This window comes from Notothenia rossii (assembly GCF_949606895.1).
Source record: "Notothenia rossii genome assembly, chromosome: 6".
In the NCBI taxonomy this organism is placed as follows: Eukaryota; Metazoa; Chordata; class Actinopteri; order Perciformes; family Nototheniidae; genus Notothenia; species Notothenia rossii.
The window spans coordinates 53,691,571-53,710,091 of NC_136909.1; the positions used below are offsets into that span (position 1 = coordinate 53,691,571).

The 18,521-nt window shown below is 41.9% G+C and overlaps 1 protein-coding gene across 2 annotated transcripts in view; it reads right to left on the reverse strand.

The window, feature by feature from the left end:
• Positions 1–18,521, reverse strand: part of LOC307042440 (histone-lysine N-methyltransferase EHMT1-like) — a 56,301-nt gene that overhangs the window by 11,984 nt on the left and 25,796 nt on the right. The window contains exons 11-16 of one of the 2 annotated variants that reach the window (XM_079686311.1): positions 16,686–16,726; positions 15,517–15,639; positions 14,970–15,071; positions 14,775–14,879; positions 1,654–1,808; positions 1,114–1,281 (exon numbers count right to left, since the gene is read on the reverse strand). In XM_079686311.1, coding sequence (XP_079542437.1) covers positions 1,114–1,281; positions 1,654–1,808; positions 14,775–14,879; positions 14,970–15,071; positions 15,517–15,639; positions 16,686–16,726 — 694 coding nt within the window. The remainder of the gene's footprint in view (positions 1–1,113; positions 1,282–1,653; positions 1,809–14,774; positions 14,880–14,969; positions 15,072–15,516; positions 15,640–16,685; positions 16,727–18,521) is intronic. The other variant, XM_079686310.1, reaches the window with a different exon arrangement.

Sequence of the window (18,521 nt, forward strand, 5' to 3'; positions counted from 1 at the left end):
ATTTCCGGTGAGGGTTGGCCTCCGCCAGGGCTGCGCTTTTTCAACAATCCTGTTTGTAATATACATGCATAGGATTTTGAGGCATAGTCGTGGGGGAGGGGGTCTGCAGTTCGGTGGACTAAGGATTGCACCACTGCTTTTTGCAGATGATGTGGTTCTAATGGCTTCATCGGTCTGCGACCTTCAGCACTCACTGGATCGGTTCGCAACCGAGTGTGAAGCGGCTGGGATGAGGATCAGCACCTCCAAATCTGAGGCCAATGTTTCTCAGCAGGAAACCGATGGACTGTCCACTCCAAGTAGGGAATGAGTCCTTACTCCAAGTGAAAGAGTTCAAGTATCTCGGGGTAACAATGGAGCGTGAGATGGGCCGGAGAATCGGAGCAGCGGGAGCGGTACTGCAGTCGCTTTACCGCACCGTTGTGACGAAAAGAGAGCTGAGCCAGAAGGCAAAGCTCTCTGTCTACCGGGCCATTTTTGTTCCTACCCTCACCTATGGTCATGAAGGATGGGTCATGACCGAAAGAACGAGATCGCGGATACAAGCGGCCAAGATGAGTTTTCTCCGCAGGGTGGCTGGCATCTCCCTTAGGGATAAGGTGAGAAGTTCAGCCATCCCGGAGGAACTCGGAGTTGAACCGCTCCTCTTTTGCGTCGAAAGGAGCCAGTTGAGGTGGTTCGGGCACCTAGTAAGGATGCCACTTGTGCACCTCCCTAGGGAGGTGTTCCAGGCACGTCCAGCTGGGAAGAGACCAAGGGGTAGACTTAGGACCAGGTGGAGGGATTATATCTCTTCGCTGGCCTGGAGCGCCTTGGGATCTCCCAGTCAGAGCTGGTTGAGCTTGGAAAACAAAGTTTGGGGCTCTCTGCTGGAACTGCTACCCCAGCGACCCGACCACGGATAAGCGGGAGAAGGTGGATGGATGGATATTACAGTATAGAACAATAGAAACAGCCTTGTTTTTAACTTTTCCAATATGTTTAGAAAGTGTTCCATTGCCTGGAGATGGGAGCTGACATCAGCAATATGTATTAAACAATTCTATGTAGTATTAGAAATGAAATATTGACAAAATCACGAAATAACCCTACACACGCGGTGCTGCTAGGTACCTGCTGAGCACTCTCTCTCCGTGGCAGTCCCTGCCCCTGCGGGCGTCCGTCAGCTTCTTGTTGGTGCTGAGGGCCGTCCACACCTTGGAGCCGCCCATACAGCAGTCCAGAGCCGTCCCCCCCTCCCTGTTCCTCTGAGTGACGTCCGCTCCACGAGACAGGAACAACCTGCAGACGGAGGATGTTAAAGGTAGTCTAGTGACTAGGTCTGAAAATGCTAAGTAAGGTGTAATATAACTTATCAACCGCAATCAACTAATGAGAGGGCTTTGAAGCTAAAATCGATATCTGCAGATAAAGCTGGACAACATTTTCCAGTAGCTAACACTTCACAGCATGACCATGTGCCAAAACACGTAGAAAGAATTAGGATTCAAACTAAAATAATTGTTGAGAGATTTGAACCGAACACTCAGAAATATACTCGTTCAAGAATTGATCCATCGAAAATGAGAAATACTGTAAAAATCTGTTGTCCTGAATTTGATAAAGATGTGTGTAACACAAACAAACTTTGCACTCAGATCCACACAAACTCACATGACACACTCCAGGTGGTTCTCTCTGGCAGCCACATGGAGCGCGGAGTCCCCGTGAACATTGACGGCGCTGAGGTCGCAGCGGGCCTCCAGCAGAGCCTGGGCCAGGTCGTCACAGCCCGAGAGAGCGGCCCAGTGCACACACACGTTCTCCTCCTGAACACGCACATGTGTTGGACAGGGCTTTACAATCACCTGAAGCCTCATCCATTCATCATTATTAGTGTGATGACTAAATGTGCCGCACTGTATGTAGAACATTCTTTGGTCTAATTATTAATGTGGTTTTCCTGAATTTCCTCTGGCGCCACCATAAGGGTGACATAGTTTTCAGAATAAATGTGATATCAGATCATCATTGGGTCAAAATGCCTCAGCAGCTCTTATGGTTAATGTAAGAGCCATATGTTAAAATGTATAGTTTGATATATTTTAATTAGGGCCGGGACTCGATTAAAAAAAATAATCTAATTAATTAGAGGCTTTGTAATTAATTAATCGAAATGAATCGCATTTTTTATTTATTTTTTTTACTTTTTTTTTGGATTTTTTCACAAGGTACAATTACACACAACACATATTACATTTCAGAGAGAACAGTGCCTGTACGGAGACGATCTACATAGTTATCAAATATTGCTTGGTTTTTTATGACTCATTTGTTATGTACCTTAACCATTTTTCCCAGCCCTTAAGAAATTTGTCTTCCATTACTTTCAACTTGTATGTGATTTTCTCCATTATTAGGATATCACCAATAATATTAACCCATTTTCTGTAGCTTGGTGTTTCTGCCTTTAGCCAGTTTTTAGTTATAGCCTTCTTTCCAGGAGGATCTTGATCAGGTATTGATCTCCGACATGTACAGATCCTTCCATATGTCCCAGGTATAATACCAAACAGGTTCAAGGGATTCTATATCCTAATACCTTGCATATAACAGAGTGAACACAGTCCCAGAAAGGTTGAATCTTACTGCAGCTCCAAAACACATGTGTATGGTGAGGTTCCTGATGTTTACAAAGTCTCCAGCATGATTGTTGAGTGTTTGTTTGTTTACTAGTGATTTTGGGTATGTAAAAGAAATGAATTTGATTTTTCCACAGAAATTCTCTCCATCCGTGTGACTGTGTAGTGGTCTGGTGCATTTTCCACATATCACACCACATCTCATCTGAGATCCTTTCGTTTAGTTCTTTTTCCCATTTAGTTTTTACATAGAGTGTTGAATCTTTTTTGGCTTCCATCAAGCACAAATACAGGGTTGACACAACTTTGGGAACATCATCATGGCAAGCTCGTGCAATAATCTTTACAATATAATAGGTTGTATGTCATCTTCATTTTTCTTAACCTTTTTTGTATAGTAGTCCCTCATTTGCATATATCTGAATAAATCTTTGTTCTCTAGGTCAAATACGTTTTTCAGGTCTTGAAAGCTTCTCATTTCTCCCTTCAGGATAACCGTGCATATGGCTGTTAAACCCTGTTCTGTCCATTGCTTGAATCTACAGTCATAGCTTCCTGGTTTGAATCCTTTGTCATAGGCTATCCAGTCTAATAGTCCAAGTTCCCTTCCCAATTTCAATTGTTTAATAATAGAATACCATTTTTCTAGTGTAGATGTTGTTATGGGGTCTAGGTCTCCCTTTTCTTTAATATGGGGAGGTATTTCTCTTTGCCCTATGAGTGGTTGAATTGGGGACTCATATGCAAGTATTTCGATGTCTTTCCAGCGGGCTATATAATCGGAGTTGCACCAGTAAATGAGAGGACGTAGTTGTGCTGCATGATAATATTCCTTTAAGTTTGGAAGTGCCAGTCCCCCTCTTTCTTTAGTCAATTGCAGTGTGGTATATCTTATCCTAGGTCTTTTACCCCCCCATATGAATCTTGACATAAGCTTATCCCAGCTTTGGAACTGAATCTGCGGTATATTTATCGGCAAGGATTGAAATAAATACAACAAGCGTGGTAAAATGTTCATTTTCACTGTATTTATCCTGTCAATAAAACTCATCGGGTAAGTTGACCATTTTTCGAAATCTTTCCTTATATCTTTGTCAATACATTCATAGTTGCTTTGGTACAGCTTTGCTACATTTTTGGTTATGTTTATTCCTTAGTATTTAATTGATTTAGCTTCCCAGTTTAAATTAAATTATTTTAGTTTTTTATTTGGAGCGCAGTTAAACATAAGGATTTGAGTTTTAGATATGTTTAATTTGTATCCTGAATATTCACCAAATTGTTCCATAAGTTGCATTAGCTTTATAAAGGAAGCTTACTGGATCTTTCAGCATGATCATGATGTCATCTGCAAAAAGGTTAATAACATGTTTTTGTTGACTAATTTCTATTCCTGCAATAGCATTTTCCTGTCTGATCATTTCGGCTAGTGGTTCTATATATAGAGCAAACAGGGTAGGGCTGAGACAGCAGCCCTGTCTAGTTCCTCTTTCCAATGTAAATCTGTCTGTTAGTGAGCCATTAACTTTAACTCGAGCTGTTGGTTTGTTATAAATAGACTTAATGCATTTAATTGTTTTATTACTGAATCCAAATTTCTCTAATGTTAGATATACAAATTCCCAATTGACCCTGTCAAATGCTTTTTCCGCATCGAGACTAATCAGTGCTGCTGGTATTTTATTTTTTTGTATTCTATGTATGATGTGTAACATTCTTCTGATATTATCATGCGTCTGTCTGCCTGAAACAAAGCCTGTTTGGTCCTCATCTATGAGGTCTGGTACTATTGTTTGTAGCCCGTTTGATAGTATCGTAGTGTAGAGCTTGTAATCAACATTAAGAATTGAGATTGGTCTATAATTTTGGCAAAATTCTTTATCTTTTAGTGGTTTGGGGATAACTGTAATAATTGCTTCTTTCCATGAGGGCAGAGTATCCTCTTTTGACATGATCCAATTAAAGGCACCTAGTAGCAGTGGAGACAGTTCTTTTTCTAGTTTTTTGTACCACTCAGATGGGAATCCATCACTACCTGGAGCTTTGTTTGTTTTCAGTTTTCCGGTTGCCTTATGGATTTCATCTACAGTTATCTTTGCTGTTATACGTTCATTTTGAACTTTGCCTATAGAGGGCAGATCCAGTGAGTCTAGGAATGACTTTGTACGCATATGATTTGTTGGAGACGTTTGCATGTAAAGATCTTTGTAATAATCTCTAAAAATATTTTCAATTTCTTTGGGTTCATATTTAGGTTGATTTGTTTTAGGGTCATGTAGTTTGTTGACTGTGATTGCTGCCTGTTGCTTTCGTAAACGTCTTGCCAACAACTTTGTAGCTTTGGGGCCTAATTCATAATAATTTTGTTTAAGATATCTTGCTTTCATTTCCATATCCTGATGTAGTAAGTTGTTGATTTGGTTTCTCACCTCTTTGATTTGTTTTTGTGTGTTTATATCACTTTTTTCTTTATGTTTTTGTTCTAATTGTTTCAGGTCGGCTGTGAGATTATTATATTGAGTTTCTTTTACTTTTTTGAGGTTACTTGTAATAGAAATCCATTTTCCTCGTATTACTGCTTTTAATGCATCCCATAATATGGCTGGGCCTGTGTTGTCGTTATTGTTTTCCTCTAAGTATTTCTGTATTTCATCTTTGATTTGTTCAACAACCAATTTGTTATTCAATATGCCCACGTTCAATCTCCATAATGTGTCTCTCCGTCTGCACCCCAGTTTAATATTCAAGTAGATTGCACAATGATCAGACACGTCAGCCACTCCAATTTGACAGTCCTGTATTTTATCCCTATTTTCCTTCTGCATAAAAAAAGTAATCAATCCGTGAGTATACTGAGTGTACTGCCGAGTAATAGCTGAAATCCTTTTTTTTTGGATTAAGGTCCCTCCATACATCAAAGAATCCCATTTCTTCCCAAGTGTTTTTCACCAGCTTTGTAATAGGTTTTTTAATTCTCTTGCAGTTTGTTGTGTCCAGATCATAATTCATTATCAGATTGAGATCTCCCCCACTTATACATATTCCCTCTGTTTCTACTGCAATCAGATCAAGCAAGGCCCCAAAGAAATACTTATCACTCTCAGGTGGTGCATATATGTTCACCAATGTTACTTTAGTTTTGTCAATTGTCCCTTTCACAATAATATATCGTCCCTCTCTATCTTTTATGTCTTTTTGGTACTGAAATTTGACTGCATTAGAAATACAAATTGCTACTCCTTTTTTACGTGCGTTAGAGTGGGAGCTGTAAAAGGTGTTTTTGAATCCAAATAGTTTACATTTTTCATGTTCCGTCTGTGAAAAGTGGGTTTCTTGTAGGAAAGTAATCTGTGACTTTTCTTTTTTGATTTTCGTTATAATTTTTGCTCTTTTTATCGGATTTCCCAAACCATTAACGTTAAGGGAAATAAGCTTAATTCCGTCTTGTATGTTAGTCATAGGTTGATTTTGATTCAGTCATTTTGTAGTGTCTCCCACTCAGTTTAACAGTGATATAACTATTGGCACTTAACAACATTGAAAACAAGAAAACATTTCTAAATGTAACTATAGACAGAAAAGGCGACCTCCAAATAGAGGTGTCAAAAACCCTCAAATGTTGACTCACCTCTTGTTCTGAGGGGTAAAGTCTTCCATATGGGAAGGGCCCCCAGCTAGTTGTAGGATAAAACTCAAATTGAGTTAAACTGCCCATACTAGGCTTATACAATAACATAGGCAGCTATGTTTCATTCCCTTTTTAAGCCAACATGCCAGATATCAATATGTATTCATGTCACTTCTCATTTCAAAACTAACAGTTCTTAATGTTTTTGATTAACATTACAAGGATATATTCTTATCTTTTTCCATTATGCGTCAGGCTGAAGAAGAAGACTTTCATTCTGCGTTGTTTTCTTAATGTTCGAATTCTCGCAGCAGTCCTCTCGCCCGTTTGCCTGTCTGCATGGTTCTGTTGTTTCCGACGCGTGTCCAAGTCTCGATCCCCGTGGACTTGAGCCCGCCGCGGCCAGCGGAGCCTCTCGTAGCGGTGGTGTCTTCTACTTCATATCCTCTTCCCCACATATCGCTGGCTGCTTCCTCTGCGCTGTTATATGTCTTCATTCCATTAGCCCAGTGAATACGCATCTTATTTAGAGGTGTCTGAAAACGGATGCCTTCTCCCTTCAAGATCTTCTTAACGCCCGTGTATGCCTTGCGTTGGAGCAGTATCCTCGCGGTGTAGTCGTGGTCGAAATATATCTTATTGTCTCCGAGTTTGACAGTTTTCTTTTCCCAAGCCCTCTTCAAGACCATCTCTTTTACATGGAACTGCAGAAAGTTCAGGATGATCGACCTCGGAGGTTGTCCCGATTTCGGTTTCGGTGCCAGGGCTCTGTGGGCTCGTTGAATCTGGAGATCTGTCTCTAATGACAGCTCGTCCCGCAGCCATTTATCCACAAACACCGCCACCGTGTCACTTTTCAGCTCTGCATCTTCTGGTATGCCGTATATTCTCAAATTGTTCCGTCTGGATCTCGATTCCAAATCATCCAGCTTTTCAGTCATAAACTTGTGTTCTTTTATTATTTCCTGCATATCGCTTTTTGCCTCGGTACTGCAGAGCTCAAACTCCTCCGTGCGATTCACAACGGCGTCTATTTTATCATTTTCCTGTCCAACTTCTGTTTGTATTTTTACCAGTTTCTGGTTAATGTCTTCTTTGAATTCTGTCAGCTCGTTTTTTATTTGAGTGGCGATGTCCTCCTTAAAGATGATCAAGTCGGTTTTCAGCTCGCTCCGCATGGCTTCGATTTGCTAGCTAATGCTGTCCAGATTAGCTTGTGGTTTAGCCATTGCTGTGCTAGCTTCTGCAGTTAGCCTGTCCTTTTCTTTGTTAATATTAGTTTTTTCTTTACCTTGACGGTTCTCGCTTTTCTTATTCCTTGCTTTTGTTGACCCTCCGCTCATTATCAACTGTCCAGGATGTTTTATATGTTTTAATTTTCGAGTTAGGCGGAGTTTATTCTGTTGGCATAAGGGAGCTCACTGTTCAAGCGACCATGCTGCTCAGCTGTCCGCAGGAAGTCGTTCAATTAATCGCATTTTTAATCACATATAAATATTTGACCTGAGAACAGCGAGAAGCAATTTTTTTCACATGGATTTTAGTATACCATTGAATAATGACTGAATACATAAGCTTAAGCAACAAAACATTGTTTATTTTTTTCAAGGTGGTACTTAACCAAGACCAACAGAAAAGTGCAATTTTTGCCATAACGTGTATCAATAGCATATTTAGGAATATAGTACATTTCAGAGATTCAGGTAGGTAGACCTTCTGTAAACTATAACACTTTGTTTTTTTAAGTAAAACACAATACTTTCAAGTACATTCAGAACATTGGAAACCCTGACTATTAGAAAACATCTCTCTGTTGCTTCAGAGGCCATAACAGACTTTGTTGATTTACCAACAGTTGATTTAAAAAATCTAATCAATTTCAGTCCAACTCTCTCAATAACCTTGGCCAAAACAATAAACAGTTCAACATAAAGTGCCAGTTGCACCAACAACATAATAAATAGTTCAACATAAAGTGTACCAAATAAAATAAAAAAGTGCCAGTGATTGACCTCAATCCCTCCTATTCTTCCAATATCCTGATGAAAAATAAAATCTCTCTGTTGCATAGGCCACTGTTTGATCAACGCGAATTGGGTGTGGGTCCTTGTACTCCGAGTCGGGCTAACGTCCACGCTAGCTGCTATATGTTTTGCATTGAGGTGATACTTGAGGCTTGATGTGCTGCGGCGATATGCAAATTCGTTTTTTGCATAATTTGCAAACAACCGTGCTCTTATCGACGCTTCCATCCGTCCGTTTTTTAAAACAAGATGTCCCATCCACGGGGCCAAGCAAAGCGGTCTCATCTTTCTTCGTTCATGTTTGACTATTGTTCACTGTGGTTTGTTGTTGTCTGAAGTCATGAACGTTAGTTGGTGCTCCAGTATAATCGGTACCCCTGAAACTCATCCAGTGAGAAACGTTCTGCTGTGCAAAAATAAGCGCGATAAAAATGCGTTAATTTTTTTAACGCGTTTATTTTTGTGTAATTAATTAATCTTAATTAACGCGTTAAAGTCCCGGCCCTAATTTTAATATTAGAATCCTTTGTTGTTAGTGCTATCATATCATTTATTTGAACCAGCCATGTGAAATTGACGGCGTAGACGACCGCAGCCGTTTGTGATTACGAGACGTTATAGCCGACGGCAGCTGCTGGTGATTGTGTGTGTGTGAGAAAGAGTAAGAAGCACAGAGCAACATAGTTTTTGACCTGAGAAAATATGTGTTTGTATTTGATACCTTTTTGTTGAAGTAAAGATTCAAACAAACTATCCTGAGACATATCTTGTCCGAGTCATGCTTGTTTGCTATATGTAAATCAAATGTCGGGTTACTGGAACTACATTTGTCAGAAACTACGCTCTGGAGAAGCCGAGCTATGAAGGAGGGATTCCAGTGACGGCGTCGCATGAAAGGTGAAGATAAAGACTGCTCTTCCACACACGGAGATCGGCGCATTAAGTGGGACATCCGAGGAACAAAAGACGGTGAAGTGGCCTGTTGTTATGTTAATGTTTGAAGACGGATGGGAGATCGCTACTCTCCGACAGAAGAGGGAGTCTGAATGGATCAGCTGATTCCAACTACCAGCTGATTACCTTTTGCTTTTCGTTTGTAAAATACATTTAAGTAAGTTGTTCTTTAAGAAAGACAGTGCAACAAAGACAAGTGTTTATTGTTGGACACCTTTAGTTGAGTTTAAGCACTGTATTAAGTTTAATTTGAAAGAGCCATGGATGAACTAACCAAAAGGAGCCAAAAGAGGGAGCCAAAGCCCACGGAAAAGGCCAAAGAGGAGAGCCTCCACAGGCTAAATGGATTAAGGAGTGCGAAGCTGGGCCAGCTCACCAAGAAGGTTAATGAGCTGAAACGTCTTAAAGAAAATGATAGCAATGTGAATAAAGTGGAAGAAGAAATTCTGAATGACTTTGCTAAATTATATGGAGAGTTTAATGACATTAACAAGGAGTTTGTAACCCTCTTACCTGAAGAGGAGGTGTCTGAAGACCAGCTGGTTTAATCCCAAGTCAGCAAACATTGAACAGTTTGTACGTATAACTGAATAATGGATTAAAGGAGTGCATGAAGACACAAAAGAGGACCATGAAGAGGAAGCCTGCTTGTCTGAAGTAGATGATATCAGGCCTGAAGACAGCGCCTCCAGAGCCAGTAACCATACAGTGGCTTTCTCTACTTTTTCTTCTGCTCGCAGGAGGGCGGAGGCTGAAAAAGGCAGTACTGATAGCTCGAGCAGCATCTTTGAGGTAGAAGAAGCCTCTCTAATACAGCAGCAAGCAAAGCTCAAAGCTCAAAGAGAACAATTAGAGATGGATGCAGATGTAGCTGAATGCGATGCAAAGTTAAAGGTTCTTGAAGAGTGTGGAGTAGCCGAGGATGGTATGAGCACCTATCTCAATCGCAGCCAACGTCATGTCAAGTCAGAGACATCTGGCACCGGATCCAGAACTGCTTCAAAATCAGCTAAATATGGTGAGAAACTTACCTCAGCACACCTGCTAAAATGAACTGTCATGCCACGCCCAACACAGTCAAGCATGTGGATGGACACGCAGGATGGAGCTTCTGATGCAGCACACGGACCGGGCCTCAGGGAAGGTCACCGCAGAGGAGAGGGACAGCTATGCCAGCTATGGCAACGGTATTTGATGTCACCCCATAATACGCTTAGATGTGTTGATGGCTGCATCGTTACCAAACCTGTGAAGTTTTGGGTCGTTTGGAGCATTTTCACAGAAGTTATGAGAAAACCGTGTTAAATGACGAGCATTGTGTTGCCATGGCAACGGCATTTGAGAAAAAATCTCAAAACTGTCACGTAGATGTCTTCACGGCTGGACTGTTAGCTAGGGATCGACCGATATGGCTTTTTCAAGACCGATACTGATTATTAGTAATCAAGGAGACCGATAACCGATATACATTTGCAGTACGTGCCGTAATGCCATGGAGGACATAGAATATATGGACGAAATGAACAAGGTGAAAGAAAGATGGAAGAGTGCTGCTTTCGAGGTTCAAGAGAAAAAGGGACGAAGAGCAAGGTTTACAGACCTAGTGACATATATATACAGACAATCAGAAATGGCTAACGACCCCCTTTTTGGAAGCATGCATGATACCAGGACAATTATGGAGGGAAAAGTCAAAGCTACGGCCACGGACTTTAAGCTTGGAAGTCAGGCTGGCAAAGGGGAAGCAGTTTTGCCACAGCTGTCGCTCCAATGAGTGAAGAGAAAACACCGCCCTCAAACTTAAAATACAGCTCCTCAGCCGCAAAGCCTGTCAATGCCTTTCAAAAACCCTGTTTGTTCTGCCATAGAGACCACACACTCGATTCCTGCAGAATCATCAAAGCGCAACAACCGAAAGACAGGATTGAGTTTCTGAAAACTAAAGGCCTCTGTTTTGGATGTCTTACGACCCGTCTACACTACAGGCATACAAAAATCTTGAAGCCGGGCGTGTCTGAAGCTTGGCGATTTTTTGCGAGCAACGCGACCAACAACCAATCACATGAATCTCCCGCCCCCGACATACAAAGCAATAGCAATGTTAAAACAAAGTAAACTGGATATAAACTCTTCAAACAGGTGAAAAACCTACCAGTTTCACCCACTGTCTCTGCCACCTCCCTCCATGCCTGGTTCCTCCAGTTTGTATCCCAGTAAATAGTTCTGGTCGTAAAGAACCGGGTGATTTGCTACCATAATATCTCGTTTGGAATATGAGGAAATGAACTGCGGTCTTGCTCTCCCAGCTTACACGCGGTTTGATAGGAAACATGTGGATACACTGGGGCCGGAGAATGTGTACTGCCTATAGTACCGGCGGGATTTGCATAAACGGGATTTGATTGGCTGATGCCAAGCATCGAGCCATGCCGATAGATGCTCGTGATGCTTGCAAAGCCATGCCATGCTCCCCACAATGCAGTTTGGCGAAGATTAAAAAACTTCTACGTCACCACATTCAAGTGAATGGGCAAAGCGTTGAAAGCATTTTTCGATGCCTGTAGTGTAGATGGGCCGTTACACAGGGCCACTTTAGCAGAAACTGCAATAAAAGGATGACCTGTCAAGTCTGATCCCTAAGACACCCAGGAATTCCGCATGTTAAGAAGGACAGTGCTACATTTAGAAAGCCAGATGATAACATCTCAAATGGTCTCGTGTCACTGACGCAGGAAACATGTGGATACACTGGGGCCGGAGAATGTGTACTGCCTATAGTACCGGTAAAAGTGAAGTCCAGTAAAAGTGAGAAGGTTGTGGAGACTTATGCCTTCATGGACCCAGGAAGTATGGCGACTTTCTGCACTGAATCACTGAAGACACAGCTGAACGTTCGAGGCAAGAACACTACGATCCTACTCCGAACTATGGGTCAGGAGAAGCCAGCCCAAAGTTGTATCTTGTCGGACCTGGAAGTGTGTGGACTTGAAGAAAGGAAGTACATTGAACTCCCTAAGGTTTTTACATGTAAAGATATACCGGTCAAGAAAGAAAACATCCCCCTGCAGGAAGACCTAAAGAAGTGGCCATATCTGAAAGAGGTGAAAGTCCCGAAGATAAGAGGAGAAGTCACCATGCTAATAGGAACCAACACCCCTAAAGCTTTGGAGCCATGGCAGGTGATAAACAGCATCGGAGACGGGCCCTATGCAGTTAAGACTGCCCTTGGATGGGTAGTGAATGGGCCGAAGAAGACCGATGATGGCAGCAAGGCAGCGGATGGAGTTGTGAGCCACATTACAGCCAACCACATCTCCATAGCTAACATAGAGGAAATGTTGATCAAGCAATATAACAGACTTCTCAGAACTCAGCTGTGAAGACAAAAAAGAGATGTCTCAGGAGGATCATCAGTTAATGCGGTCAGTGGTAAAATCCGCAGAGTTAAAGGATGGGCACTATTGCATTGGCTTACCACTGCGAAACGAGATGCCAAAACAAAATGCCAAACAACCGCTGCATGGCAGAGCAGCGTGCCGCAAGTCTCCAAAGAAAGCTCAGCAAAAACCCGGACCTGTACAAAGATTACAAGGACTTCATGACGGGTATAATTGGAAAAGGCTACGCTGTCAAAATTTGCCGAGAAGATGGGCGTGTGTGGTATATAATACATACCTCATCGCGGTCTCTAACACCCAAAGAAAGACCAAGATGCTCATCTTCTGCGTTTCCTATGGTGGGATGGTGATCTGAACAAACCGATGGAAGACTACAGAATGACAGTGCACCTGAACATCACAGAATGGAGGAAGCAAAACAACACCCGAGGTGGTGGAAACGGTTCTCAGAAGCTTTTATGTGGATGACTGTTTAAGGTCTGTGAATTCAGAAGACCATGCTGTTAGTTTGGCCAGGGACCTCAGACATCTGTGCGCCAGTGGAGGTTTCAGGCTTACAAAGTGGGTCAGCAACAGTAGAGTCGTCTTGTCGTCCACCCCTAAAGAAGACAGAACAACGGAAGTCAAATATTTTGACCTGAACCATAAGCAGCTTCCTATGGAAAGAGCCCTTGGTACTCAGTGGTGCACTGAATCAGACACCTTCAAGTGCAACCACAGGACAAACCAGCTACAAGACGAGGAATCCTGTCCATTGTTAGCTCCACCTATGACCCCCTCGGGTTCCTGGCCCCATTGGTACTGCCAGCGTCCTTCTGAGAGACCTTTGTAGGGAAAAGAGAGGCTGGGATGAGAAAATAGACAGTGGGCAGGCCCAGAAATGGATGAAGTGGCTGGCCGACCTTGAGCAGCTGTCAAAGTTTTATGTGCAGAGATGCGTCAAACCGGCAGAGGTTGAACCCCTGAAGATGGCACAGCTCCACCACTTTTCCGATGCTAGCATGGATGCATATGGAACGGCTACCTACATCGTGCAAACAAACAACCAAGGAAAAATAAAGGTTTCCTTGCCGATCGGAAAGTCCAGAGTCCCTCCACTGAAACACATCACCATCCCGAGAATGGAGTTGACAGCAGCAGTCGTCGCTGTCAAGGTCGACAATATGCTAAAAAGAGAGCTCCAAGTTCGGCTGGAGCAATCTATCTTCTGGACAGACAGTGCTACTGTACTGAAATATATTGGGGGAAAAAACGGACTTCCAGTAAAAAAAGAATATAAGTTCTTAAAGTTGCTTAATTATGTTTAGATTATAGGGTCCTATTTAAGTTTATTTTAGTAATTGGTATGCTCCCCGCCTAGTCAATTAGGGGCAGGAAATGTAGGAGCCATTTGTTAAAATGTATAGTTTGATATATTTGAATATTAGAATCCTTTGTTGTTAGTGCTTTCATATCATTTATTTGAACCAGCCGTGTGAAATTGACGGCATAGACAACCGCAGCTGTTTGTGATTACGAGACGTTATAGCCGACGGCAGCCGCTGGTGATTGTGTGTGTGTGAGAAGGAGTAAGAAGCACAGAGCAACATAGTGTTTGACCTGAGAAAATATGTGTTTATATTTGATACCTTTTTGTTTAAGTAAAGGGTCAAACAAACTATCCTGGGACGTATCTTGTCCGAGTCATGCTTATTTGCTATCTGTAAATCGAATGTTGGATTACTGGAACTACAGTTAACAATGTAAACATTCCACCTGCCTATTAGCATTGCCAATGTGCTTTTGTTATCATGCTGACATTAGCATTTAGCTCAATGTACCACTGTAGCCTACAGCCTTACAGAAAACCATTAAACATCTTGTTAAAGAGAGAGTGCTCTATTTCAGAATCATAATTATCTTTTAACTGCACAAACTTATTCAAAATAGCATGTTGGCACTTGAATGCCACCTATTCATGGGGGTTACACATTCATAAGATGTGATCATTTGCAGAAAAATAAAGAAACATCATCGGATATTGCATAAAGAGACCAAAGCTTGCGTATGTTTATTTCTAGCGTACCTACATTTCAGTTAGTTCAGAGAGTGGATCTGTAAGAGCTGCAGCTGTATGGAGTAAGTGTGATCGTTGAGGGTGGGTACTGACCTTGTCCCTGATGTTCACGTCGGCCCCTCTGGCCAGCAGCAGGTGGACCAGCTCCCTGTGCTTGTGCTCGATGGCCCAGGTGATGGGAGTCCAGCCCCCATCATCCTGCACACAACAGGCTGTAAGACTTGTGCTTTACACTTTACAAAATTAGCTGCTAGCTGCCGTTAGCTAATGAGGCAGTGCATGTGTTACCTGACAGTTGATGTATTTGGATGCCTTGGAGAGCAGATGATGGATTATGTCATGATGTCCCAGTTTAGCTGCCAGATGCAGACAGGTGAAACCCATGATATCCTGAGATTACAACATGATTCACATTGAACAACACTGAGCTGCTGCCACTACTGTGTAGTCCTGAATGTTGTGCATTTCATTGGTAACTGCACTTAAAGTTAAACTCAAAAATGTTTAAAACTAGACATTAAAACAGACATGATGAAGGGAAATGTGTCCAATAGTTCAGATGTGTCTGTGACGAATCGTCTCTCTGCTGAGCCGTAGAGGTTTATAAAATGTACTGGTTTTAAGACCATCAGCTGACTTCAGTCCACAAAGTGTTTTTTGAAGTGGCTGTAATCAATCATAGGTCCATTTGTGCACTTTTTAACAAGGTTGACGTGTTTGGTCGTACAAAGGGCCTGAGCAATGGCAGCAGTTGACAGTTATGTATTGAATTGAATGACTAATGAAGAAGCAGAGTTTGACACACATCAGCTGTAGCCCTGAGAGATGCTGCTACCTTGTGGCTGACAGCGGCTCCGGCTCTCAGCAGGTACTTCACCGTGTCCAGATGGTTGTTCTCACAGGCGGCCATCAGCGGGGTCCTCTGCTCCTCGTCACACATGTCCAGGTTGGCTCCCGCCTTTGTGTGCACACAGACACAAACACTTAAGGAATTTGTACCATCTGATTTGAAAACGGATTTAGCTAATTTCACTCCTGAAAGATGTATATAATGACCTTTGACAAAATCACCATAAGGCTGTATTTTGAATTTAAGGGAGACTATCTCCAAAGGTAAAACGTGTAACTGTATTTTCTGCATCATTCTGACAATCACTGACCAAGCCTCAAAGGTCATTCATGCTAAAATATAAATTAAATTGGTAAATTGATTCCAGATGAATCAAAATGTAAAGAAAGCCACTGAGAAGGGGCCAAAATTGCCCGGAACTATGTGAGAAATTAGTTTCTTCATAAAAGACATGTGTCCCTTCTAGCATTGCAGCAACATAATTATAACTAGAGAATGCAATTCCTGAAGAAATTGCAAGTGGGAATGCTTTATGCTGAAAAGCTGACGCTAAACTGCTATGCTGAAATTTAATGTGTAAGAAGAAAGTGAAGAATTGAGATTGAAATGACACATGAACACTGGGGGCTTGAATGTGTGATGAGAGAAGAAAATAAAGTAAAAAGGCTTGGAAAAGCAGCAGAATATTTGAACTGCAAACTTTTGGACTAACTTGATGACAAATGATCTGTCGCCATGGCAACGGTATTTGATGACACCCCATAATACGCTTAGATGTGTTGATGGCTGCATCGTTACCAAACCTGTGAAGTTTTGGGTCGTTTGGAGCATTTTCACAGAAGTTATGAGAAAACCGTGTTTCATGACGAGCATTGTGTTGCCATGGCAACGGCATTTGAAGAAATCTCAAAACTGTCACGTAGATGTCTTCACGGCTGGACTGTTAGCTAGGGATCGACCGATATGGCTTTTTCAAGACGATACCGATTATTAGTAATCAAGGAGACCGATAACCGATATTTGGAACCAATATACATTTGCAGTCAAATCTGAAAATCTTGATGTCAAAATGTAGAATAACACAAACTCCAACAAAACTTATTTGAAATGCATTTAAGTATATATTATGTTTAATGAACTTTTAAACATCTTACAACTGGTTTCCTCTCTGTGCCCTTTTCTTTAGTGCAGCCATCTGCAATGAGTTAGAGAGAGACAGAGAGTTAAAAGTGGGGCTGCAGGCTGACATGCTTAACTAACAATAATGCTTAATTTATTATATCAAAACAATGCCTGTCTATCTAGCATAACATCCCAATAAGCGGCTAGCAACTGCAAAACACTAGTGCAGTGGTCACCAACCTTTTTAAGCCCAAGATCACCGACCTCGGCCTAGGTGAAAGAAGAGATCTACCTATTGCAGAATTGAGTGAAAAAGACGGCCTAGACCATGCTTCCAATTTGAGGCCTTTTATATAGGCTAATTGCATCTGAATTACTGTTACAATGAAGGCTCCATAATCAGCTCACGGCATATAGGCAGGGGTAAAGTGCTATTGGGGGAAAGACCTCACCTCCTATAGGGGGATCCTCACCTCCTCTAGGGGGGTCCGGGGGGATGCTCCCCCGGGAAGATTTTTTTTTAAATATTGAAGTTGAAAGCATCAATCTGGTGCACTTTGAGAGCAATATGAAGAGATCTATGGATACCTCTCTCAGCAACCATATGAAACAGAACTGTAAACAGATTTTCTTTTTCTTTATTGATATTTTACAAATCACTCCCCTTTTAAACTGTATTCTTGTTTTACTGCCATATAGTAGGCTATTTCATACCTGTTTTTCATTTATTCTCTTATTGTTTGTATAACTATAATGATCATATGAAGGTGTGCCGCGGAAATAATCTTTGTGACAAAACCGTTCTAAACACTCAAGAGTCCTTTAGCTCACCTGAGCCCCTCAGTCTGACAGGAGAGGACTCTCCTCCAGCTTGTTGTGGAAACAGCTCCTTATGTCCGTTAGTGCAGTATGCTAACCAGATACTAACATCAAGGTCCCCGCTGGCACCGGTCCCTCTCTCTCCCTCCCACTCTCCCTCTCTCTCTCCCACACTAAATGCGCTATTGCCACACACACAAACAGCCGAGATTGAATGACACAAGCACACGTGTATTTCCATGCAACTCTCTGATTGATCTGGTGTCTTGCCTCGGTTGCGTTCACTGAACACGGGAAATTACAGTCATGCCGTTGTCTCTTGTGTCATGATGAGGTTCACGTAAAGCACGGTTAATGTATTATATTATTGAGGTGTCTCAAATATACGTCAATCAAGTGGCACCTGCTAACGGGGTGGTGGATGATAGGTTTACATCTAAAAACGCACCACACTAGCGATCGACCGGTCGATCGCGATCGACTGGTTGGCGACCACTGCACTAGTGCTAGCTAATGTTTTAGAAAATATTAAAAGTGAGGCTATTACAGTAGACCTAACGTTAGTCTAGTAGCCTCACTTCTAATAATTTGCTAAACATTTGCTAGATACATGTTGGCTAGCTCAGTGTTTTTCAAAGTGGGGGCCCCGACCCCCCGGGGGGCCGCCAGGGGGGTCACCCAAAGTTTGAGGGAAATAGGATTCTTTCTTTTTTTTTTAAGTTTAATATAAAATGTGTTTAGATGTTATTAATAACTGTATACATATCAATCTATGTGTCCTTGGTGCCAATCTTTTAATATTTTTTGTTTTTGAATCACACGACCGCCCTTCAAGCCAATCAGAATCGAGCTGCCGCTACTGAGAGTGAAACTGAGTATCTGCTCAGCTTTTGGAGCAAGTGAGAGCTAGTGAATATTTCGCTCTGCAGCTGGATGAGAGCACGGATTTAGCAAATGTCACAGAATTGCTTGCATACATCAGATTCATTTCAGAAGATATCTTATTAAATAATATTATTTTGCAAAGCACTGGAAGGTAGGACCACATG